This window comes from Marmota monax, unplaced genomic scaffold (assembly GCF_021218885.2).
Source record: "Marmota monax isolate L192 unplaced genomic scaffold, Marmota_monax_Labrador192_F-V1.1 WCK01_AAM20220418_F8-fsc00018, whole genome shotgun sequence".
In the NCBI taxonomy this organism is placed as follows: domain Eukaryota; kingdom Metazoa; phylum Chordata; class Mammalia; order Rodentia; family Sciuridae; genus Marmota; species Marmota monax.
In genome coordinates, this window is record NW_026692201.1 from 20,826,581 (window position 1) to 20,854,448 (window position 27,868).

Consider the following 27,868-nt stretch of genomic DNA (forward strand, 5'->3'; position numbering starts at 1 on the left):
TTTTAAAAATCTCAGTTTTTCTCTCCCCCCCATTTCTATAATGTAAATCAAGGTCCTCTTCATATATCTAGCTAGAAATGAATGATCTGCCTGTAACACTTCCTAGAACAAGCTAAACAACCTTGACTTTGTCATTTCTAACACTGAAGAAACAATTTGAGACTTTCATAAATTTTTTTCACCAGTTTTAATATTTCTGAGATAAACAATAACAAAGCTGGGGGTGATGGCACACTCTGGGAGGCTGAGGCAGGAGGATCACAAGTTAAAAACCAGCCTCAGCAACTTAGCGAGGTCATAAGCAACTCAGTGAGACCCTGTCTCTAAATAAAATTTTAAAAAGGTTGGGAATGTGGCTCAATGGTTAAGAGCCCTTGGGTTTAATCCCTGGTACCAACCCCTCCCTCCCCCAAAAAATAAAACAACAAAAAAACAATAACAAACCAGGGCTCCAGAAGTACATTTGGAAGTGAAACAAGCAAATATGGGGCATCTTCCTAAGAAGGAAGAACCCAGTCTGTTTTCCAGTCTTTGGCATCTTCTAGGGAGGTTAGCAGGGTGCTCATAGCAAGATTTCTTCGTGTGTGTGTGTGTGTGTGTGTGTGTAGCTAAGGATCAAACCCAGGGCCTCAGGAATACCAGCTAAGGGCTCTGCCACTGAGCTACACCCCTGGCCCTCTCACCTTTAGTTCAAAGTGGTAGGACACTGCAAATGGATTCTGTGGAATAGATCTATGCCAGCCTATCAAGTAAAATAATCATAGGCACACACCTAAATGCAAAGGAAGAAATGGTCTCATCAGATTAGCTTGAAAATTGTTCTACCTGTAACAAAGCACACAGACAGAACTATATTGGAGGCCCTAAATATCTTAAGTAGGACTGGGGGTGTAGTTCAGTGGTAGAACAAGTGCATATCAAAAGGTGAGGGACCCTGCACTTGATCAAAAGTAACACAAATAAAATGGAACAAAAACCTTACATAAGGCATTATTGATAGGATCTTATTTCTCCAAGATTTTTAGTCAGAAGTAACAAAAAAGAAGTAAATAATGGAAACAATAAATGGGACTTTCCTATCAGGTTACAGATTATTCTGTGGGCCTTGTCTCAAACAGGAACAGGGAACAATGGACAGCACACTTAGCTGTGTTGTAAAAGCCCCTCTCTTTAATCAACAGCTGAGTCTTCTCACTCACATCAAGTCAGAGGATCAGAAAGGAGCCTTTTATATCTGTTTGGTGAGCAAGACTTCCAGCTTTGCAAATGGGGACTTACATGTTTGGAATTCATGTGGAGGCTGGAAGACTCCAAAGGGCTTATGGTAAATTGGGGGAGTAGCTTATGCCCCTTTGTTTTGTCCTGAAGTGGCATGAGTGATCCCCAAGTGATTCTGATAGACACTCTTATTTTTTTGATACTTATTTTTTAGTTGTAGTTGGACACAATACTTTTTTTTTTTATTTTTATGTGGTGCTGAGGATCAAACCCAGGGCCTCACACATGCTAGGCGAGCGCTCTACCGCTGAGACACAACCTCAGCACCCCCACCCCACACTCTTATTTTTTAAAATTTTTTGTTAGTGATCCAACGTGAAAACTAGATTTTATGCTAGTATGTGGGATTGTATAAATTCCAGGTACTATTTAAAAAGTATATATATGTTCTTTCCCAGACAAATCACAGAGGCTGCCTTACTAGAAATCTCTTATATTTATTACAAAGCTGACATTTAGAATTATGTCTGTGTGATATTTTAAAAAGTTAATCTCTATAGTTATCCCTTTATTTCATGGAGATTTCAACTTAAAGACCAGTTTCAAGATTAAGTAAAAATTATGTCATGATAACTAACAGCATAAAATATATCAGCTCCACCACATCACCAATAACCATTAGATGTGTCAAGATGTGAAAGCACAGATAAGTCTCATTTGATTACTATGAAAGCTAATTACATTCAAATTCTTTTAAAATTAATAAAATGGATGGCCACGTTTGTCTTCGAAAAATTTATTTTAAATTAAAAACAGGGAAAATAAGGAAAAACAAGTAAAGACTAGAACTGAATAGAGGCTTCAAGTTCTTAAACGAAAAGATCAAACTAAAGACAAACATACTATATGTAAATAAGCATGCCTAAAATGAATACTAAGTAATAATTTATCAAAAAATTAAAATTAATTACAAGTTTAAATTTTAACACAGAAACCTTTGCTACAATGTTGAGTAACTCAGCCTGATGATATTTAATATAACTTTATGCGGTTTGAAAACTACAGTTAGCTCTCAGCAATCAATTTGTTGACTCTGTTTTCCCCAGGTAATGTTTGCTACCAGTGGGAAAATATTCCTTATGCTCTAACTACTATTGCACACTTCATAACCTGCTAATTAGCACTTAATTTTCTCTTTGCTTAGGGAATGATGACTATTGCCTTCACCTAATACAACAAAGGGCTACCTTCAACCATCAATTTTTTAAAAATTAGCTAATGATCCATAGACAATACCCATCCCCCCATGAGTGCCTTATGGAGTCAATCAGGATATACCCTGTTAACCACTACAAATTTTCAAGCACAATTAAAGATAGTTAACTTTAATGCTAACATAAGAGGATAGCCACTTTGATTATTTTAAGATGACACAACTTTGAACATGTTGAGCTGTTTGTGGTATAAAAATTTTAATCTTGTTTTAAACTTGCATACAAAATTATTAAGGTTTGATTTAAAATATTTAACATGAGATGACATAAGTGAGATACAAATTCTTATCAAATAGATGTTTAAAAATTGAAAGTACAAACATTAGAAGCTAAGTTCTTTTGCTTGTATACTACTTGAATTTGTAGAGATTTTTGCTAGCAAGTGGTCATTTTTCCCTTGGTAAAAGAAGTAATTATAAGAGGTGTAAGTTGGTTTTTAAGTTTTGTCCATGGTTTTCTATAACATATCCTAATCTGGAGAAAAAAAATTATATTAAAATATACTTCTTTATCCATACTTACACTGTATAAAAGCATGGAACAGTAATAAAAGTTATTTCATTTTTACTGAATCATGCAAATGTCATCATAGAATGTACTAATAAATTGGTTCTCTAACTTTGGATCAAAAGTATTTTAAAAGGGCAGTGTCTGCCTGGTCTCTAAGCTTGAAAGCTTGCTACTCTTCAAATAAACAAGGAGAAATTAACATTTGAAGTACAAATTTATATAATATGAAATGTGGTTCTTAGGTTGATAAAAGACCCCAAAATCTAGACATTCTAGGTGGTAACAGTGAAATTACAATGTCTAAATTTGCTGTTGCATATATATTATCATACAGTAGTTAATACAACCCACAATGCCAGAATACCCAACAAATGATTATGAACAGTCAAGAAAATGAAGCCCACGTACCTTATAGTCTCAATAGGAGTAAAAGAGACACTAGTATTCAAATATCAAATTCTTATTTCTAATTACATCTATTTCATAAAATAGCAAATTATAAAAAACAAACTTGGTCAAAGTTTTTTTAAATAATTTTTTATAAGTTAGATAGTGAAATAGCAAAATAATTGTTAAGAGTATTGAAAAATAGCTGGGGGATATAGCTCAGTGTTAGAGCACTTTCCTAGCATGAAGGAAGCTGATTCCCAGCACTACACACACAAACACACACACACACACACATGCATATACACACATTTTAAAACGAAAATGGAAAAAATTCACACCACTTAGACATACAAATTAAAAAAGAGAATGCAAATCTTGACTCAGTGACCTGATAAAATATGAGGTAGTTTAATAAAAGTAAAAACTATGCAGCTTAGTGATTGTGAATGTGGAAATTTTAAGGAGTAAATTTCCCAAGTAGAGCATGGGGAAATGCATGCATAAATCCCATTAGCAATAATGTGTTCCTCTGATCTTGGTGATGTTCACTTTTAAGTGAATCCATAACTATTGTAACAATCCTACATTTATGACAGCATTCATCTACTCAGTGTCTCCTGAAGCAGAGAACTTAAAACTAGTGCTAATTCTTTCTCTTAAATTTACTAATGACATACTAAAGTTTATAGGCAATAGTCACAGATCAACCCTTTTTATGTCGCACTGTGGTGTGCAATGTATATATTTTTTAAATTAACTATGTTTTAAATAATTAGTACTGCTGGATATAATCACTAATTTCCTAAAACTGTAAAAGGCAACTTAATATTTCTGCATAGCAGCTGTAATACACAATATTGCACCGAACTAAATTATTACAAACAGTGCCAGCAGTTTTCTATACACAGTACTTAAGATAATTATAAAAAACCATCTTCATTACTGAGTGCTAGCATTTTTTTAACAGTTTAATTTGGATAGGTTACAAAATACATTCAGATCACATAGATATAATTACTATAGACCCAAGAAGCTATAAAATGTTCCCAACCAAATCCCTTTGACCCTGTTAATGTCAGTTCCTTGTTAATCTAAGGCAAACATTGTTTGTAGTGTGCATTTGTTATAGAATATGAAAGGGGGGGGTAAGGAAATCCCTTAACAGTTGTTATTGATTCCAGCATTTACCGACTGAGAGTTAAGTGCTGTTTACAAAACAGAACAGATGCAGATGCTGACAAAAAGGTAAACAATTGTTGCATGGCTTCCTGCCAGATTCTGAACCAATATATTAAACTCCAAGTGAAGCACATTTCCCCTATGGATTGCACTTATTGCCACTTCATTTCCTATGTGCTCAGTCTCTCTATTGCCGTGCCTGGCACTAAGCTATTTCCAGTTCCTTGCTGACCCCTGAGGCCTAGTGCTACCACACACAGCCATTAGAGAAGGGAATTGCATGTGTCTGACACGGCCTGAAACCAATTATTTGATATTTTCTTCAGAATGATGCCCAACTCTGTTGGGAATGAGCAATCATGAAATAATTTACCTCCTGATTTAATTTTTTCCTGCACAAATTAGTTGTAGACTGAGCTGCCTATACACAGCTGCCTGTGACATAGCTCTGTCTTATCAAGATGATACTTGAAATGAAGCAGGGGAGTCTGAATTGAATAGGTTGGGGAATCCTGTGTTAAAGAGGCATTGACAAGTTTATCAGATATACTGATCACATGTACTCTCCGTTGATTGAAAATGACAGAACCTTAAAGAACTCTCAGGGTAGCAGAGAAAACCACAAGGATACAATTCTTATCAGAGTGTTTAATGTTTTTAAATACCTGTCTATTTTAGTATGCTTTTTGTGTCCCAGAAACCTTGGCATATGATCATAATATTTAACAAAATATTAAAAGCAAACACATTGGTTCATGGCTAAATGACCTTCACTAAATTTCACATTTATTATCTCTGTTTTTAGATATAGACATAAATGTCAAAGTATATATTTTTCTGTAACTCAAATCTCTACAAGTATCTTTCCTAATAATACAAAGGGCTTGTTGCCTCCAAGTAACAGAAATGGGCAAAATCTAAGATTATCACTTATCAACGAATATAGAAAGCTTGTATGAATCTGCATATTTACAAATCATCACATATTAAGGGCAACTGATCAAGCTAAATAAAGAGAACACAAGTCTCTTTAGAGAAACTCACTGGATATAAAACTTCAACCTATCTTGTCCATAAATTCAAGAAAGAATCTTTCTCACTTCTACATACTGATTCACATTAGATTTTAGCTATTAAATCTTAAAGGGGCTGCTACTGTTGCATCTTCTGATTTCTTTTCAGGGTCCAAGGTTCCACTAACAAGCCCCATTTAGTATAACTGTGAACTATAAAGCTTTTGTGATCATGATTAAGAAAAATTATAAGAAAAATGCACCTTAAAAGAACCCTCCTCAAATAGCTGAAGGATTACATTTTATTGCATTACAAAAAGAACATTAACAAAGATGATTATAATTGATTTCAGTAGTCTGGAAAAAAGATAAAGGTGGCGTTATAAAGCAATTTTACAATATAGCTTTCTCTGACAATGATCATCATAAAATTTGGAGGTAATTCCTCTTTTTTATAATACTTGGGTATTCACTCTAATAATTAACACTACACTGTGCCTTTTGCTAATGGAAGGGCTAACACTGAATTCAAACTTAAAGTAAGTTTTACCTTGGAGGACAAACAATATAATGCCATTTATTCTAAAATTAGCTCAGTGATGATCATGCTGTAGAATTTTAAATAACAAAATGTCAAATTATTTAGTTTTTTATATTTTATTGGCTTTAGATAATTTCAAAGCCCTTATTAGATTCTTATCTCTGACCCTGACTTACCTGCTGTCTTGGATACTTCCTATTGTCCTGTTATGAAAAAGATTAAATGAGTAAGGGGATAAAGTACTCCTTTCTAAATAGCAGACCAGAGTTTTCTATTTTTATTCAATGTTGAAAATAAGCTGCAAAAGCAAACATTGATAGGCTTTGCTTTTGATTAAGGCAACATACACTACTTCATTTAAAGTAATTTTTCATTCCCTTACATGTGCAATTTTAGATCTCCATTTAGATAGGCCAACCATCAACATTCTTATGAGTGTTCTGATAAGAATAGAAGAAAATTTAAAATATATGTATAAACAGAGGAATAGAAATTAAAATTTAAGAATGACAAAAGCAAAAGAAATTCTGACTAGAAATCCAAAATGACTTTTGAACATTTTTACCTAAAGCTAAAGATTATTTTCTTGTTTTTAAGTATGGCAGGAGGAAGATTAATCAGTTTAGCTCTCAAAGCTACCAATAGTTTCTCCTTATAAAATCCTTCACAGGGGATCATCTCATATTCAGAAAATGCCACTCCAGAGAAAGAATTTTTTTTTTTTCTTTTGGTACTGGAGCTTGAACCCAGTGGGACTTTACCACTGAGCTACAGCCACAACCATTTCTAAAAAATGTTTTATTTTGAGACATGGTCTAAATTGCTGAAGCCAGCCTCCAGTTTGCAATCTCCTGCCTCAGCCACCAGAGTCACTGGGATTACAGGCAGACACCACCATGCCCAGCCAAAGAATTTTAATAGTCCCAGATTAGTAGACACAGATTTCCCAGGTTGTGGTCTGAATATTGGTATCCTCTCCCTAAATTAATATGTTGATATCCTAACCTCCAAGATGATAGCATTCAGAAGTGGGGGCTTCTGGGAGGATTATCATCGAGCCCATATGAATGGAATTAGTGCTCTTATGAAAGACCTGCCTTATTCTTCTGCCATCTATGAACCAGAAAGTAGGCCCTCACTAGACACCAAATCTGTTGGTGTCTCTAAAACTGTGAGAAATAGTATTTGTTGTTTTACGTATCCCAAGTCTATGGAATTTTCATTACAGCAGGGTTAATGGACTAAGACATTTCTTAAAGTAAAAACAAATAGGTGAAGACGTTAAATTGTTAAATGACAACTATCTTGAGGCAGCAGGTTTATTTTATGCCAAATATCTGACTTAATGGAAATGAAGAATATTATGGTACAGGAACATCATTAAAATTCTCAGTTTCCAGTTGAAAATAATTAACTTTTAAAGGAATCTTATCAATGTTCGCTTGCTAATTAAACTTTTTATCTTGAACTTCTGTTAAATATATATATATATGCTGGGTACTAATAACTGATTAATAGTGTACTAACCAGAAGTCACTTATCACATTTTCTAGGAACCTGAGAAGAAACATGTTAATTAAATAGTATTTAACAATTATTTACAATAGTCCATTGGAAAGATAAATATATTTTAAAGATTAATCTAGGGATTCATGACCTGTGAATATTTTATATAAAACAATAGAGCTAAGTATTTACATTAAGGATTATGTTCATAAATTAAGATATGGAATAACAGATCATTTTAATGGAGTAAAGCAGAAACCAAAAAAGTTTTAGGAAGGTGACTTAACTACTCACTTTACTATAGAAAATTAATTATTATTTTTTTTTTTGGCAGTGCTGGAATTGAACACAGGGCCTTGAGCATGAGAGGCAAGCATGCTACTAGCTGAGCTATATCCCCAGCCCCTTAGAAAATGAAGTTCTGGCTTGCAACAATCTCAAGTATAAGTACTTTGCTTAAACAATATAGAATAGTTGCAAAATAAATTTGTTCACTTTGAGAATGATTTAATTTAAAATTCTTTTGTAGATTTTTTCAATTATTTTAATTCTGTTCTCAGTGCTTAGCACTTGTGAGCACCAAAACCAAGCACTAAAACCCAAACAAAACCCAAGCCATCAATTTATAAAAATGTTATTAAATGGTTAATAATGTATGTAAATTTCAAAATGACCTGTGACCTTAGATAAAAACAAAACAGGGAGTCATTTTTATCTTCATTCCTTAGGATCTGAGTGTCACAATTAAAGTATATGCCAAGTGAAATAGTTTTTCTACCCTTAAAAAGAACACACAGGTGTTCCAAGGAGAGAGTAAGCAGACAATTGAGTACAATTAAGTGTTCACTGTTACTACATGGAAGCAAAAATATTACTAAAATTAATTACATCTACTTTCTCATTAACTAAATGTACTTTGTTGCCCTTCTGTCTCTGGAACATTGATTGTAAGCCTCAGAACACTTAATGAAGAATAGCTAGGTTAGAAAATAAAGTCCATGCAATAAAAGCAAAATCTTAGGTAAAGATATGCACGCATAAATGTGCTACCACACATTTATCTAAGCACATAAATACACCCTTTCCTCAAATCCATAAAAATACGGTCATTTTTCTCATGTTTGTTTACTTATTTTTTTTTTTTTTTTGGTACTGGGGATTGATTCCAGGGGCACTTTACCACTGTACCCCATTTTAAAAATTATTTTATTTTATTTTGAGACAGGGTCTTACTATGTTGCTAAGAGTCTTGCTAAGTTGTTACAGCTGCCCTTGAACTTGAGATCCTCCTGTCTCAGTGTCCTGAGTAGCTGGGATTATAGGCATGTACCACCATGCTTTTCTCATGCTTTTCAGAGGTGATACAAATTTTGTAGAAGAATCTAAGTACAAATTCTTTATTAGGAGAAAAAGTCTACTTGTTTTCTTAGGAGGGATTGAGATGCAGTAGGAAGAAGTTTTTCTTATGATCTTAATTCTTTTGCAAACTTTGATAACCAGCCAAAATGCTTTTGTCTTTTTCACCCATAAAACAAGGTCTGGAGTTGATGCACAGGTTAATTTCTGGATGGTGCGGCAGCAAAGAAAAGTCAAATAAAAAAAAAATGGCTGCTTCTCACAAACAATTCTAACTATTGGTATTATTTGCAGTTAATAAATTGTATAAAGGATCTCAAAACTTGGCAACAATTCACTCAATTATTTCAGTAACTTAGTACTTTTAGCTTAACTCTGGTTTAAAGCTTAAATGTAACCAGCTTACTCAATTTCTAGGAATAAAATGAGATTCTCTATCTACTTAAAATGTCAAGTAAAAAATTTCATAGTATTATTTTCCTTTTCATGTATTATGCAAAGTCTTTCATCTTTTTCCCTTTCCAAATCTTTTCCAAATAAAAAATACAGTGATGTGACTTTGCACTCTGTTACTATTAAAGTTCCCAAATTCAAGTTTGTTTAATCTAATATGCAGAGAAATAAATGTGTATTATAATTCTATAAAGTTTAACACACACACACACACACACACACGACCTAAAAAGGAACCAAAATGGGAATTACTCTTCAAGTTATAAAAGGATTCTTTGTCTTACAAATCAATTCTTTTGACAAGAGATAGTACATGATAGTAGTTAAGAGAACAGTTTTTTTCATAAAGGTTTGGATACTGGTCAAGGGAATTCCTAGAAGGTAAACTCTAGGCAAGCTACCTAGTTTGTCCAACCTCAGGTTCTGATCTATAAAGATAATACTCAACTTTCAGAGATGTTCCAAGAATTGAATAGTATATGGGTGCCTAAAGTGCTTAATGTGGAATACAGCAAATGAAAAGCATCTAAAAGAACAGCATCTATGGCTGGGATTGTGGCTCAGTGGTAGAGCGCTCGCCTACCATGCATGAGGCACTGGGTTCGATCCTTAGCACCACATAAATATAAAATATATTGTGTCCATCTAAAACCAAAAAATAAATATTAAAAAAGAACTGCAACTACCATACAATTGATTTTACATACTTGCAAGTAGATATTAAGGCATAATGATGATCAATGAGAAAATATTAATACAAATTAATGTTGAATCTAATCTATGTTCTGAGTAGTACTCCCTTACAAAATACATTCTTTCTTTTAAAGTATTTCTTTGAAATAAATTTTAAGCTATTTGTGCATTATCAAAACTCAAGACTTAGAATGGCTGGGAATGACTTTAAACATGGAAAACACTATCGTAAATATCATAAAGAATTTGTCTTAGTCTGTTTCTTTGGAGGAAGACGAAATAAAAATAAATAATTCTAATTTTTACTCTTATCCTAGTAGATTACCTTGTGAACTTCTACTATGGAGAGATTAACAATACAGAAGGAAATCCTACCAAATGGTGAACATCCTTCCTGGCCCACAAAAGGGAATAGGAATCTTTCCCCTGCTGAAGGCATGTTATAGAATATTTTAGGAGAAGGCTCCAGAAGGCACTGAACATACCATGTAAAAATAGAACTAGTAGGAGAAACAGCTTTGTGATCGATTCTGTCATTATCTAAAACATCACTCTGACTTTCTTTAAATGCTGAAAAAATATACTAGGAGTATTTACAAAAACTTAACATATATAATAGTTTCATTATAATGGGGTAGAAATTCTTATCTAGACTTGTGAAAATATTGTTCTTCCATGCTTTAAAAGGTCTAATTATGAGGCTTTTGATTTATACAAGCATCTGTATGTCCAGAGATGCTTTTTTTGAAAAAGTATTGTCCAAGACTTTGCAGAAATGAGCTAGTTCTTTCCTGGGCAAAACGTAGGTCATTACTAAATCCCTACCTTGCCTGATTTAAATATAGGCCAGAGAAAAGACATATGGATTTCTGTTCAATGAACAATACAGAATAATAATTGCATTTCTAACTCTTGTCTGTGATCTTAATTTTCAATTACCTCTTTAAAAATTGCTCCTATAAAAAATAAAAATTGAAAACTAAAAACAAAACAAACTTGATTGTGAGATCAAAGGGAAAGACAAGAAAGAAATTATCATTAAGAGCTTCAGATGTAAGCTGGAAGAAGAAACTTCCTATTTTTGTTTAATTACTCTCCCATCCCCCAAATGCAAGGATACAAGATGGGCAGTTTTCATATTGTTATCTTCAACTTTCACTTGGGGGAAGAAAACTCACACAGATGGAGATCTAAAAGGAGGCTTTTGTATCTTCTACTATGGCATAAAAAGCCACATGCTGAGCCAGTTAACACATCTGTGTCAGCAAAGAGAGGAAATGTGGTGGCAGTTTCTAATGTCAACTTGAAGGCCTAAACTCTGGTTGTGGTTACTTAAACATAAAGAGTTTAAACTTAAAAGAATCCTTAGATATTACCTAATTCAACCCTTTCATTTTATTGAATAGTAAGATTCAAAGAGGTCACAAAGGTCACAACTAAGGTCACAAACTAAGTCACAAAACAAGGGTTTGGGTGAGTCAGTCAGGACCAGCACACTTGACTCAAGCTGTACTTTAAACCTTCTTTGAGCAAAATGATTGTGAACAAGCAATGTATCAGTCTTTCATTAGAAAACAGCCACCATGATAAAGCTGATTAACAACATAATTTGTTAAGAGTTTTCAACAGTGGTACAGCAAACAAAACAAATTTGTTAATAACTGAATATACATTACCGTCTCTTATTAGTTTTTTCACTACACTTATTGTTTTATATTACTTAAAGATCCATCTTCTACTAGTGTGGGATTAGAAAATAACCCAGTATAATTGTCATCAGAGATCTAGTGGAGTAACCTTTACATGTGCCTCAGAAGCACAAGGCTCAACAGGCAGAAGAGATGCAACATCCTTCTATAAGTCTTAATTACCCTAGAACAGTTCTCACACCAAAGCTTCTTCCTGTATGGACTGTGCATGGCTTGCTTCAGTACACTTTTTCACCACCTCTTAAATGGCCATAGCCACTTGAGGCTTAGGGAGTAGAGTGCCTTTTGATTGGCCTCTTTTCCAAATGTGTATGTCTTTCCCTGCTCAAGATTTCCATCCTCAATTTGGTGTGAGGGCCTTCATTATCCTGAGGATCTTTTCACCCCAAAGAGTTGAGATCCTCCTTAAATAAAACAGGGACTGCTGCTCAGTTCAATCCCTCATCCAAATGCAGATTTTCAGAAACCTTCCAAATGTTCAAAGATATGTACCATATTCTCTTCAGTCTTTCCTTTTCAAGCAAACAATAACCTCAAGAAGAACTCAGAAGAAGATGTACAGGGCACCATAAAATTTATCCTAAAATTAGAAGCTCATAATAGCATCTTTTCATATTAAAATATAGAGGATTTATTTAACTGGAATTTACTAGACATAAACAATCCTGTTTTTTCAAACTTGAGAAAATAGCACTTTATTTTTTAAAAATATTTTTAGTTGTAGATGGACACAATACCTTTATTTTGTTTATTTTTTTCTTTGTTGTTATTTTTAATGTGGTGCTGGGGTTCGAACATCCTCAAGCATGCTAGGCAAGCACTCTACCACTGAGCCACAACCCCAGCTCAATAGCACTTACTTTAAATTCAAAGGACATAAAACTTTAAAGGTAAAATTAATTTGATTACTTAACTATTCCAAATGTAAACATAAAAAAGTTACAATATAAGAATGGCAACAATTCTCCTGAAATGGCGATGGCACAGTATAATGTGTAAATGTGGCTCTGGTTTTTAGATAGAGGCAAATTAAGTTATAATCAAAATATTAATAGCAAATATTTTGCTTTTTTAAAAGATGTTTATTTTAACTTTAACGCCTTATAAGATAAATGAAAAAAACAAAATATTGTAGCAAAACCCTTTAAGAAATAATAGATAATTTTCTTGCAAAATATTAAAAGACAAGTAATAAGAATACAGATTAGTAAAATCAGGGTTATTAAGAAAATAATGGTTCTTAAATCATTCTTCAAACTTTGTAAGTTTATAAGAGCAATATCCTTTTCTAGGAAAAATCAGCAAATTGAAGATTTTATAACACATACATCAATATTATTTCATCATTTCCTTCAAAGAACAAAAAACTAAAAATATAATCTATACATTTCCAAATGTATTACAATACTAAAACAGCAAATGCTTTCAAAGAAATAAGACATTCAAAACCATAGGAATAAAAAGGAGAAAAATGGTTACCATACAATGCCAAGTTGGGGAGTTAAAGTGTAGGGACAAGCTCATATATAAATAAATTATATATACCTGGTACCTTATCATAAGAGAAGAGACAGCAAGATTATCACCACATTTTAAGTGAATGTCAAAAAAGAGCCTGAACTAGTTACAAAGGATATTCTGGGGTGCCCAGGTGAACGTTTAACCCCAGGGACCAGCTGGAAAAATAGGATAGTTAGGCTAGGCTAGGCTAGGATGAAAACCATCCTAATCAGTTTCCGAGGTAATAAACATAAGCAAATTATGTCAGTTATAATAAAAAGACAAAGAAAAATGAAAACATTCAATGAGTACTGCCTATAATTACAGGAATGTAAAATTTTTAAAAAGTGGGAATGCATTTAGTGAATAATTTTTTAATGCTAATTATCACAGTGTCATGCACAGTTTCTGACATGATTTTGTGGCATATCAAGATAAAATAATACGGCTGGAGACATAAATCAGTGGCACAAGGCTTGGGTTCAATCCCCAGCACTGAAAAAAAATACATACACACACACACACACATTCATATACCAAAACACAGAGGAAGCTCCTTTATTTGGCTTATTAGATTAGTTGTACAGCCTTGGGAAATATTTACCCGAGTCTCAGTTTTCTAAAATATAAAGTATATAGGAATAATGTGAAGAGCTGTTCAGAAGATCAATTGAGCTAACACACATAAAATCTTGTAAAATCTTAATAATAAGCAGTAATCATTTTTTTGATATTCAAGTAATATAGATAGATAATTTATAGACCATTCAGGGAAGAACAATCAGTCTTCAATCTAAATATGAAATCAGAGGTAATTAAAGGTTCAATAGGTCCAAACTCATCAAGAAAAGTGTAGGTATCTACACAAATAGAGAATATATTAGCTTAGTACTATAGTATATACACAAATCCTGATTAACATATATTAATAGATCACTGAAGAGGAATTATAAACAAACATACTTTAAATTGGGATTTGAAGTATTCAAATGAGAAGAGGGTAGGAGAGTTTGGAGAAGAATAAAATAATGACAATGTTGACGCTAAGGAAGCATACAGAGCATTCAGAGAAGTGTTTTTAAATGGGCTATGCTATTTCCATCTGAGTTTTAGTCAATAAAGCACAGTTATAGAGTCAGGGTTGTAGAATTAGATACCATGCATATGAATCCTACTTCATTTTGGGATCTTCAAAAGAATACTTAAAATATCTATCTCTCAGTTGCCTCACTGTAAAATGGAGCTTAACAATGACATCTATGTTGTTAGGGGGTTAATAACAAAACATTAAATAGATACTGAACATCACTGTCTGAACCAATACAAGTTACATAAGGAATGTTGTTTTTATAATATCAGGCAAAATATCATATCTTTGGTGAGCATAAAGATAGAGACAATATAATATATATCCCATTCAAGCCAATCTAGATTTTATTCAACTATGAATATAAATTATTGTTGCTCATCTTAAAGCTGCATTTTTTTTAATAAATAAAATTTCAACATTGGGTCAAATATTAGAGAAAAACATGGTTGATCTTTTTGAGTGAGTTTAGCATTTCTCATATAGCAGCAGTGACTTATTTAGTTTTCTTCCCAATTCTGTGTCTGGCACAGAATCTTAAACATGGTAGCTCCTAAAAAGATTTTCTTATTGTAGGTGGTTAATAAAACTGAAATAAACTTTTCAGGAAGTTTGCTTGAACAGTGCTCTGTGAAATTTCTTTTACAAGTGATTCTATACTTTGAGACAAGATCCAATAGCTTGATAGTTAAGAACAGAGATATTGGAGATACAAAGAATTGCCTATAAATTCTGATTTTGAATATGATTCTGACCTCATACACGATGATCCTGAGCAAGTTAATTTTTCTAAGCTCCTTTCTTTGTTCAGAAAATTGGGATAATAAGGAATAGGTTGTCCTTACACAGTGCCTGGCATATGGAAAGGGCTCATTTAACAAGTGATTTATACCTAGCTCCGACAATGGAGCTTGAGAACGATCTGTGCAGTCAGACTTGTGGAAAATGCTTGCAATTCTAGAGTTAAAGCAGGCCCACATTCTCTTCTCTCAGCAAAGGGAGAAAAATACCTCAATATCAGTGCTAAAGACTCCATAGTAATTTATAATATTTTCAACCATCTGGATCTTTTCTTCTTTTGTAAACTATACTAAGCACATATAAAACTTCCATATTGAAAACACAAGCAGGCTAGAAGTTTTTTAGAAAGTATAAAAATATTAGAAAACAAGTGCACTCATGAATGAAATCTGTTTTGAGCAAAACTGCAATGTCTCTAAATTATTTTGGCATAACCCAAACTGGCTAATGCAATGCTGATCTGCAATATGATTCAGCTTCCAGATAAAAATAAAAATTTTAAGAGAAAATATTGCTATCTTTTAATATTCATATAACATATTAATTTGGTATCATGAAATTTTATTAATGACATTAAGTAAAAATTTGGTGAAATTATGGAAATTTTTAAAAAGATCATAAATACAAAGATCTATATCAATTCACCAAAACATAATTTTCAAGTACTTAGGTAATATAGTTTACAAACCTACTTGGAAATACAGCTCATAGTATCATAACTAATGATTACTTTTTTTTTTTTTTTTTTTGCCTTACTGGGGATTGAAAGCAGGGGCACTCTACCACTAACCTACAAATAAGGCTTTTTTTGTATTTTATTCTGATGCAGGGTCTTGGTAAGTTGCCAAGGATGCCTTGAACTTGTGAACTTCTCTTGCCTCAGCCTCCTAAGATGCTGGGATTACAGACATTTGCCTGGACCAATAAGTACTTTTGAAATAATCATATTGTTAGTTTTGATTCTTCTGCATTGATAGAAAATTAAAGCCACGAAGAGGAAGGGTATTACATCATAATAACTTCTTTTTTTTTCCCTATATCTTTTGAGTAAAAGTAGGAAATTTAAAATTTTTATTTTAATATATTCTTATTGAAATATTAGAAGAATGTTTAAAATTATAGTTAATGTTAAATTGTAATTAAAGTTATAAGTAAAATGCTGTGCCTTCCTAAGCAATTATAATGTAGAATTTTATAATTGATATTTCATAATTGCTATTTATTAGAACTGGATGACTAAAATTTAGTTATAATTTTTAAACTTCCAATTTTAGTTAATGCAAATTTCAACAAATTTTCCTTAATAATGCTTTGGCTTTGGAAGATACAATGGATTACAAACTATGCTTTTTTGTTATACATATAACTGCATGTTTGTTTATGTGTGTGTTTGGCTTAGTACTTTAACATTTGGTATAAGCAAGCAAGAGAAATGAAACTCTTATTTGTAAAACTTTGACTTACATTTTCAATACCATTAACAATTAAACAGAAAAGAAAACACTCTATGAGTATACTTACAGAAAAAGAATGCATAAGAGAAATGTATACTGCAAAAGTTCATTACATTTATTTTTTGAAATTTCAATGAGATTTAACCAAACAACAAAAACCCAGAAAAGATATCAAAAGGATTAAATTAAACCAATCAAAAAATTTAAATGTCACTAACCCAAAGCATGCACTGCTCCTCTATGCTTGCTGGAGCTCTTGCTTGTTTTAACCACACGAACAGTATTTTCTTTGAACTGCAACTCACAAAAATTTTCAAGAAATTTTGTCATTTCTTCTGTAACTGTATCCAGGTAAGTTTCTTTAATGAATTTCACTGTTGAGGATGGAGCTAAAATTTCATACAGTGTGTCAAAATCCTCTTTTATCATTGAGTATAATGTAAACATTGTATTTTGGAATCCATGAGCCATTACATCTAAATTTGAATCTCTGCTGTAAGAAGGAAAGCAGTTCTGCAGAAGTTTAGCCAACAGTTTATTCTGTATGTTTTGGTACTTGACAATAACTTCTGATTCTGGATAGAGAAACAAGAGTTGCTGTATGCGTTGGTTTTTCAATATCATTTTTTGCTGTGAATTATTTATTTCATTATGGCTTTGTAATCTGCTTACTAAGAAGCGTCGAAGATGCAGTCTTATATCATCCCATACAGACTTTACATCTACAGAGGAATGATCTTCAACAGAATTAAGAGAAGTTCTAGAAAGCAAATGGAAACATGTTTCACTTAGAGACGACGGGAATGAAACACTGCTTCGGCAGGAGAGGTCCCAAAGTAAATCCAGAATCATTTCCTCTTGATTTTGTTCATTCTTCAAGAAATCTTGCTGATAAAAGTAAATCATAAATTTAGAAATGTGATTAAATCAAAGTACAACATGAAAATATCATTTCTATAAAGATGTACAATTTCATATATTTTTCAATTTAGATTTAATACTCTTTTGCTCTTCAAAACTTTTTCTTTCTTTTTGTATTTGGAATTTAATCAATTCAGATATTTTAGAATATTAGCTCTCATGATCTGTAAATTTTATAAAGCCCAGCTGATTAAATATCTTTTCAGCTACATTTCTAGACAGGTACTTTTTAATGTTACAAATTATATAACCTAAGCTGTGTGAAGGGTGCAGCTTAAAAATTCTATATAAAAAAAATGTATAGTAAAATGTTGATTGAAATGTATACTTAAGAAAAAATAAATTCAAGATCATGCCCCGTAATTAATTCTTGGCATATAATTTTCATGCCTGAATGAGTACACTTATTATTATAAAATCCCAAATGAACATATAATGCTTAAAATCATTCTGAAATAGAACAGAGATCTTCAAATATAGTATGTGTCTAGGGGTTACTAATAGCTACCATCCTGAGAAATAAAATTTAATACATTGAAAGATTTTAACTTTCATTTAAATTCCTTTCTGAGAACCATGTTAAGGATGTGAGAATATTTTATTTCTCTCCAAAGAAATAACTAAATCAAAATGGGATAAAGATACTCTCAGAATCACTCCTCAAAACATGATATGAAATTATTCCTTTATACTTTCCATGCTGATAGAAAACAATGGTGAGTATAAATACATATAATAAAAGGACAAAAATTACTCCTGGATTTTGAATCACATAAACACATTTTCCTTACATTCTGACTTTTCTAATTATATTTATTTCAGCTAATACTGAAATTAGTTTATATTCTCTAAGTAGAAACAAGCTGATTACAAGAGAAATGGAAGTAAAGCCCAAGTGGTGTGAAAATCAGGCTGGTTTTGAAATTAATTATTAGTAAAGATATTACAGGTATTACGTGTGATTCAGAATAATGAACAACTCCTAGACAAATTTCTGGTATTTTTTTTTTTTGGGTCATTCTAAGCTTTACAATGCGGAATTTAATGTTCTATGTGTAATAATTATACCTAATATCTATAATTTTTATTTCATAAAAAGTATTTTCTATATATTCTCTGGGTTATTCAGAATGAAAACTCCATGGCATAGATATTAAAAACCCAGTTTACAAATAAGGACACTAATATGAAGTATGCTTAAATGATTTTCAAACTTCACACATAAGAAGGCAGAGAACCAAGACTAGATTCCTGGTTTCATTTTCTTCATCTGTATTTCTTCCTATCATAATCTAGAGGACTACAGAGTGAATATAACCTTTCTGTATCTTCTTCTTTTTCTCTCATGCTATTAGTTCTTTTGATACTTCTGGAAAGAAATGTCCTTAGGTGGAGTCTGTGACATGTCAACATTAAGATTAATTCTACAAGGCAAATGATCATCTTAGTGCTCAGCCTTGGGCTTTGTTAAGTCAGTTAATAAGTGTAAATATTTGATCAGACAAAAAATAATAGATTACAGAGGTTTAAAATATGTGTTTTGTATGATTGCTTAAATTTTGAAAATAACTTCACCATAATTGGCATGAGAGCCTTTGTTTCTTATTTAAATAGCTAGATAATTAATATAAATTTTGTATGAAAAAATAAATATATGAAAAATGCCATCAAAATCAACACTTTTAGTATGGAGAAACTTGATAATAAGGTCATTTTAATCTGGATCTGTTTTAATAATGTGGTTCTTTCCTCAAAATAACATGCTCAATTATGTAAAAAAAAAAAAAACAAAAAAAAAACCCTAAGTCTGGCACAAGCCTATCAGACTAATGAGTTTGAACAAAACTAAGGTGGCCTTTGCCCTGCAGTGAATAGAGAATGACTTATGTGTGACAGATTAAAAGATAATTAAAAGCTCTTGCTTTTAATTAAATGAGAAAGCATTATTACATCAATATTAATGAAATTCAATACACATGGTTCTTAATAGAAATTAAAGAAATAACTATATCCATATTTATTCTTCAAGGCTCCACCTTCAAGTGATAATGGGTGAGAGGATTTTCTTAAAAGATTAAGGCTTGAGGGCATAGCCTTCCTTTCTCTTCCTTTTATTACTTTGTAAACATTAAAGAGACATCTGTAATAATAACAACAGCCAAAAACTATTTTCATCTGATTCTGTCATCCTAAGCCATCTACAACCTCAAAATATTTTCCACATCTGCCTTAGTCAATGTTTGATGTTTAGACAAGAACTGTATGCCTTTCTTCCCCCTTAAATTAAATTAAAATCATGGGCTCCAGAAATACTGCTTTCTAATAATTGTACTGTTTCTCTGGGAATCTTTTTGTTTTGTAAGCAAGCCACCATTGTAGATGTAGGTGTAATAAAACAACTATTCTTATTGAAGGATAAAACTTCTCTAATGTAGATGGTGGCCAGTATCAAAGGAAAAATAATATAATAATTCTCCATTAATTAACAGTGGTCTTATATAAATTGCTGACTTGATTGAAAAGAATTGGGTATGAGTACAGGTTGCAAATACAGAGAATGACAGATAAGGCCACTTAAAAGATATGATTGATGTGGATCTTACTATGTTTAATGCTGAACATAGAGAAAATTAATAGTTGTGAATAACACAAAATATAATGAGTATGAATTTCTCTGGCAGACAACTGCAGTACACACCGTTATAGTTTTTGATACTTATATGCCATACATCATATTACCAATCACCTAGGAATTACAAATTTAACCTTCATTTACATAAAATTTCATTTTTTGATTTAAAAAAGCAAATAGCTCACTGGATTATATTAGGGATATAGGAACAAAACAAAAACATAAACCTAATATCATCACTAAAATAAATATTTATACATAGAAATAGAAGAAACTGCATTATCTATCTATGTTCACCCACCCCATTCCATAATAAAATAAAATTTTTTTGGTTGTTTATTTTTACCAGTGTTTTGAGGAATTTTATCAGATCTCCATGGGGAATGGAAGGTGACTTAGATGTATTATGATGATAGCTAGTTAGCCATTCAAAGCAGTCAGTTGATGTTTGCAGCTGTACATCTGGGCATTGTTTGTTAACTTCAGATTGTATTTCTTTAATGCAGGATTCTATGCTATAAAAAAAAATAAATTATTTTTGTAGAAAGTAGGTAATTGCTACATTTCAGAATATCACAGGGCCTGAAATGTTTGTTTGTAGTACCTGGTTGTATACAATTGACAAAAGTATAAAAAGTATAAACAGTCATATGATATGAAAATAATAACAAAAGGACTACACATTTTCATTTACACATGAAAACAAAGTTCAAATTTTCTAACAGAAAAAAATGCAATAAATAGAAAATATCAAGCTACTTACAGATGAATTAGAAATTATTTGTGTCAAAACAAATATCAACCATAGATACAATGTAATAATGGCTCTCTTGATAGGTAGTGGATGGATGGCAGAGAAAAAAATATTCTGATGATTATGAAAATCAGAAACTTTCATTATATACCAACAGGTGAATGGTGATACCAATTAGGAAAAACTTCAATACTGGAATATTAAGAAGTTGTGAAGCAGTTACAAAGACCTTGTGAGTTTAAAAGGATAACTACATCTAAATAATTTCTGAAGTCACCCAACTTCAGAAAAATCCATACTAAACATTAAAAAAAAAAAAGACTGGAAGGAAATGAAGCAAAAGGTTAATGACAATTATATTTGGTTTTTAAATTTTACTTTTCTATATTTTCTAAGTGTTTTTATGGCCCAAAATGAAATGCTTAGTTTAAAAAAAAGAAAACAAAAAAGCTAAGATTCAATTGAATTTTAGAAATATGTTTAAAAATTCCAGTGAAATCATCCCTAACTCTGATAAAACAACATGTATTCTGTTGTTTTAATTTCTATATATAATTCTGCACATGCATATTTATAAATCATTGTGGTATAAATTGGTGACCTTTTAGCAGAGTGTCATCTGTGAAGTCACATGGATATGACATATTACTACCACCTGATGGCAGCATATCTAAACTGCAAGAAAGCTTGCAAATGTAAATTACTTTGAAGCTGAATCCCCTCATCCAAAATTGACAGTTATGCACTTGTCTCCTAAGAGATTATCAAGAAAGACTTGTTACAAAAAGGCAAAGTTACTGTTTTGAAAATATAATTGCTATTAATTATAGGCTCCATATGATAGAACCATGTAGGTTTTAGAAACCAAGGTCTGATTATGAAAATTGATGTTCTGTAAATGACTTTTCAAAATTCATCAGGTGTGGGTTGCTATAAAACATGCATTGTAAAAGTTAGATTACAGCTTTTTAGGATACTTCTGAGTATGAATGAATTCAATCTAAATTGCCTTGAAAAAAATAAGTTCTGAGAATCATAAGCCCTTTTCATGAAAACAAAGAAAAATAATACCTCCTCTTGGCCAAAGGCGGCTCAATTTTCTAATGGGACAGTCTTATTCTGGAATACCAGTCTGACAAGAGATTGGCATGTATTTTCTTAACTTATGTAAGCACTTATATGGACTGAGAAACACAATGTCCATAGGCATACATCTTGACTCTAGGGACCCTTTATAATAAAAATCAAAGGTTTTTATTATAGCATCCTCGTGTGCCTCATTCAGTGAAATCTAATAGATTACAGCAATGTGAATTGGAAAGGCTCAGCATTTAGTCTACCTAAATCTGTTTCAATCAGGACTCAGCTTTTAGGCTAATCTCTAACATCTGAATCTGGGTAGAGGCCAATAACTCCTACAATTTATAAACAGGGTAAAGCCTTCAGAGGGCTAGATGTTTTAGTAATTTGTCCAAACACTGATAAAGAGATTAAGCAGTTGCATTTCAAGGGACCTCCCTTAAAAGGAAGACAGTTGAGCTTCCTTTTAAAATCATTTTGTCACAATTTCTAAACATCAGAACTCATTAATGGCACCTGATTTTTATTTTAATTGGCTAAGTATCTTGTCAATATACCATTCACCACTATTTATACACATTTTTCTAAAAACAGAATCATCTGAAGTCTAGAATTTCTTTTTTCTTTTTTCTTTTTTTTGTACCAGGGATTGAAGCCAGGGGCACTTGGCACTGAGTCACATCCCCAGCCCTATTTTGTATGTTATTTAGAGAAAGGGTCTCACTGAATTGCTTAGTGCCTTGCTTTTGCTGAGGATGGCTTTGAACTCACAATCCTCCTGCCTCAGCCTCTACAGCCACTGGCACCACCGCACGTGGCTACAATTTATCTTTAATTGAGATCAAAATTGAATCAAAAATTAACTTTCAACATTTAAAAGAGACTTTTTCAAATATCATGTTTCAAATATTATTTTGAAATATGTATAGTAAGTAATACTGCTGGTAGGAGATAGTAATCTGTCACAGAAGGAGGTCTGTATATTATTAGACTTAGATGATGTGAGATTTAGTCTAGGTTTTCAGAAGCAACATAGCCACTAGTATTTATTTTGCCTTAAGAGTTTTCTGTTTAAATGTATATTGTTTCAAATTTTCTTTAGAAGCAAAATCAGTTACAAAAAATAACCAAGCTAATTCAACCAACAGGAATATAATTAGCACATTTATTATTGGATTCCAAACATTAGGACAAAATACACAAAGATTACAAAAATAGTACATTTTCTTCCCAAAATATTTAAATTTCCAAATTTACAACATTAGTTGACTTAATGAGGACTTTTTAAAGCATATTCTTAGCTTTATTTGTAATATTAAAGCCATTAGAGACAACCGAAATGTTCATCAATAGGAGAATGATTAAAAGATTGGATAGTTCAAAATAAGTTTAAAAATAAAGTAAAATTACACTTATCAACACGGATGAATCTTAATAACTATAAACTTAAGGGGGAAAAGCAAAAATGAATACACATACTATGATACTATCCATATTCTAATTTGAAAATACTCCATATAATGCTCAGAATTATAAACACGGGTAGAAACTGAATGAGGAATGTACTTTAATGATTCAATATCACCCTCTGCTAGGGTAGGATGGAAGTGCAAGAGGCTGAGAAGAGGTACAGGGAGTCTAAGCTGGTAATATTTTATTTCTTAAATTGAATGGTGGGTGCATGAGTATTTATCACAGTACTCTATGACTTTTCATAAATCTCAACATTTCTTAGTAAATTTGAACTTCAATGTGCTTTAATTATAATGAGTCTGAATTATCCAAGTTAATGATGTGTGCAAGTGATACATTACTGAAAGACTGTGTATAAATCAATTTATAAACCATTTTTAAAATGCAGAATGTGTATTCTCAGCTGAATTCTACCAAATCTTTAAGAAAAACTAATACCAATACTCCTGAAATAATTACATGAAATACAAAGGGATGGAACACTTCCAAATTCATTCTGTGAAGCAAGTATCACACTCATACAGATAACGACACATCAAGGAAAGAACAATAAGACTAATATCCCTGATGAACTCTGATGCAAAAATCCTTAATAAAATATTAGTAAATCATTTTCAACAACATATTAAGATGATTGTGCTTCATGACCAAGTTGGTTTTATCCCAGAGATGCAAGGATGGTTCAACATATGCAAATCAATAAACGGATTTTACCTCATAAATAGAATTAAGGACAAAAATCACTTAATCATCTCAATAGATGCAGAGAAGGCTTTCAACAAAATTTAGCTCATTCATGATTAAACCCATTCATGATAAAAACACTGAAGAAACCAGGAGAGACGAAATCTACCTTAACATCAAAAAGGCTAAGTATGAAAAATCCAAAGCCAACCTCATAGTAAATGGGGAAAAACTGAAAGCATTTCCTTTAAAATCTGTAACAAGAATATTCACCCTCACATTCTTACTTAATAAAGAGCTAGAAATTCTAGCCAGAGGAATTATGCAAGAGAAGGAAATAAAAGGGCTAAAAATAGGAAAGGAAGAAGCCAGTATCACAGACAGATAAAGACACATACAAAATTCAATAGCTTTCCCATATATCGATAATTAATCTGCTGAGAAAGAAATCTGGAAAACACTTCCCCTATTACAATAGCCTCCAAAAACAAAAAACAAACAAAAACCCTAGGAACAAATTTACCCAAGTAGGTGAAGGATCCCTACAATGAAACCTAAACAAGACTGAAGAAAGAAACTGAAGAAGACTTCAAAGGATGGTAAGATCTCCCACGTTCATGGATAAGCAGAACTAATATTACTAAAATGGCCATACTATCAAAAGTAATATACAGTTTCAATGCAATCTGCATCAAAATACAAATGACGTTCTTCAAAGGACTAGAAAAAAGTCCAAAAACTGCATGGTGCTGGCAAAGAAACAGACAAATAGACCATTGATACAGAATAGAAGACACAGAGACAAACATATACATCTATAGTCATCTAATCTTTGACAAAGTTGCTAAAAACATACATTGGAGAAAAGACAGTCTTTTTAAACAAATGAAGCTGGGACAACTTGTTATACATATACAGAAAAATGAAACTAGACTCTTATCTCTCACCCTGAACAAAAATCAACTCAAAATGGATCAAAGACCTAGGAATTAAACTAGAAACTATGCAACTTTTAGAAGAAAATGTAGGGTCAACCCTCCAATTTTTAGGCACAGGCAACAACTTTCTCAGAAGATCCCCAAAGAATGGCAAAAGTCAATAAATGAGACAGCATAAAATTAAAAATCTTCTGCACAACAAAGGGAATAATTAGGAATGTGAAGACAGAACCTACAGAATGGGAGAAATTCCTTGCTAGTTACTTTTCTGACAGAGGATTAATATCTAGAAGACATAAGAGTTCAAAAAGCTTTACAACAAAACTCTAAATAACCCAATTAATAAATGGGCAAATGAATTAAACAGACATGTCTCAAAATAAGAAACATAAAAGGCCTATGTATGAAATGTTCAACATCATTAGCAATTAGGAAAATGTAAATCAAAACCACACTGAGATTGCATTTCACATCAGTCAGAATGGCAGTCATCAAGAATATAAACAATATATAAAATAATGTTAACAATAATGATGGAGAGGATGTGGAGAAAAAGCAACACTTTTACACTGTTGGTGAGATCGTAAATTAGTACAACCACTCTTGAAATCAGTACGGAGGTTCCTCTAAAGACTAGGCAGGGAACTACCATATGACTCAGCTATACCCCTCCTCAGTATTTATCTTAAACAATTAAAGTCATCACACTATGGTAATATGTGCATACCCATGTTTATAGCAGCATAATTCACAATAGCAAAACCATGGAACCAGCATAGTCATCCATCAAGAGATGAATGGATAAAGAAAATGTGGTATATAGACACAATGTAATTTTATTCAATCATAAAGAAAAATGAAATTATGTAATTTGCAGGAAAATGCATGGAACTAGAGATTAACATAATTGCTAAGTGAAATAATCCGAATTCAGAATGCCAAGGACTGCATGTTTTCTTTCATATGTGGAAGTTAGGAAAAGTAAAAAGATAGGTTCTAGAGGGTGGGGGTGGGGTGGAGCAGAGATCTCATGAAAATCAAAGGAAAATCAGTAGAGGAAAGGGACCAGAGGCTGAGAAAGGGGAGGGAGGGAGGAAGTGCTCAGGAGTGATATTGGCCAAATCATAATATTATACTGTGTGCATGTATGAATATGTAGCAACAAATTCTATCATATGTACAACAATAATGTACCAACAAAAACTGTGGAAAGAGAAAAAAAAAGTAGAGCCATTATTTAGGGGAAAAAAAGAAACTTCTCAATCAAAAAAATTAAAAAATTAATATAAAATATTCTTTTTTTAAAGCCTACCCATGACAATTTTCCTATTAGCTTTCACTCCTAGATTACTGGAGTGCAAAAACTGCTTATTGAATGAAGGCATTATATTTGATAACCATGAAATGAACACTGAATGAGTGGTTGGCACTGTAATATATATTAGAGATCTAAAGCAATAAGACATCATCCTATTCCTAAAGGAATTCTGTCTAGTAAGATAGATAGACCTGTAAATAAATAACTACAATATGTTAAGATGTGATAAGAGGTGTGTAGAATGTGCTAAGGGAGTACATAAGAGGGAACCACCAAGTGTGCCTGTGGGAGGTATAGAAGTGGATTCTCCTCATGGAAAAGGAGGTTGTATGCAACAATAACGCTGCTTTAAGACAATTTATAGAATCATCCTACTTAAGAGTCACTGCCACCTAACTCCCACAATTCAGTACTGATCATTTATTTAGAGAATAAAAATTATGATTTTATTTTTGTGGCCTCACCACATTCATGCCCCTATGTGTACAAATATGCACAAATACACTATCTTACTTCCTAAAAGATTACAATATCCTACAATTAAACAGATGGCATTAAATATCAACAGCAGCATAAGACCCATTAATATTAGTCTGGTGGAAGTGGGGAGAGAAACTGAGCAAAAGAAAAAAATAAAAAGAATTACAGCATAAAATCTTGAAACTACAATATGTAGCTTATTGCAAAAGCTTCTCAAAGATTTAAAATATAGTCTTTATTATGTAGCCACAAAACAGTTAAAAGGAAAAAAAAGCATGCTCCACTGGGAAAAATTATGAGAATTTCTTGATATAAAGGTTGTAAAAAACAAATACGTGTTTTCACTGAATGTTAAAACACTTTTAAAAATTTTTATTTCTTAAATCAGAGTAGAAATCCTATGGCAGAGTTTATTTAAAGAATATTTTTAAAGTATGAAAACCCAAACATTAAAAAAAAATTTTTTTTTAAGATGTTACATGTTCGGTGCTCTTTCTTATATGTCATATCAATAACGCAAGTTCAGTTTAAGGAAAAGTCTTTCAGTTCTGTCATATGTGTTTAAAAACACAAATAAATAGTTATAAGGCAAATAAGAATTTTTTAGTTTCTGGATAAGCCTAGTTTATCTAAATAAATTACTAAAATTCCTTGGGATTACCAGGTAATTTTCAGGGAAGAGGGCTGATTTATAAAAACTAGTGTGTAGGGCTGAGGTTGTGTCTGAGCAGTAGAGCACTTGCCTAGTACATGTGAGGCCTTGGGTTTATACTTGGCACCATATAAAATAAATAAAATAAAGGTATTGTGTCCAACTACAACCAAAAAACAAATATTAACAAACAAATCAAACAAAAAAAAAAACACTAGTGTGTAATTAAACTATAAGTCAGTCATGAAATGA

The 27,868-nt window shown here is 32.1% G+C and overlaps 1 protein-coding gene across 4 annotated transcripts in view; it reads right to left on the bottom strand.

Annotated features, from left to right (window-relative positions):
• Kiaa0825 (KIAA0825 ortholog) overlaps positions 1 to 27,868 on the bottom strand; it is a 372,465-nt gene that overhangs the window by 298,234 nt on the left and 46,363 nt on the right. For all 4 annotated transcript variants that reach the window (XM_046428642.2, XM_058574629.1, XM_058574633.1 and 1 more), the window contains exons 3-4: positions 20,584 to 20,752; positions 16,903 to 17,572 (exon numbers count right to left, since the gene is read on the bottom strand). In XM_046428642.2, the coding sequence (XP_046284598.1) occupies positions 16,903 to 17,572; positions 20,584 to 20,752 (839 nt within the window). The remainder of the gene's footprint in view (positions 1 to 16,902; positions 17,573 to 20,583; positions 20,753 to 27,868) is intronic.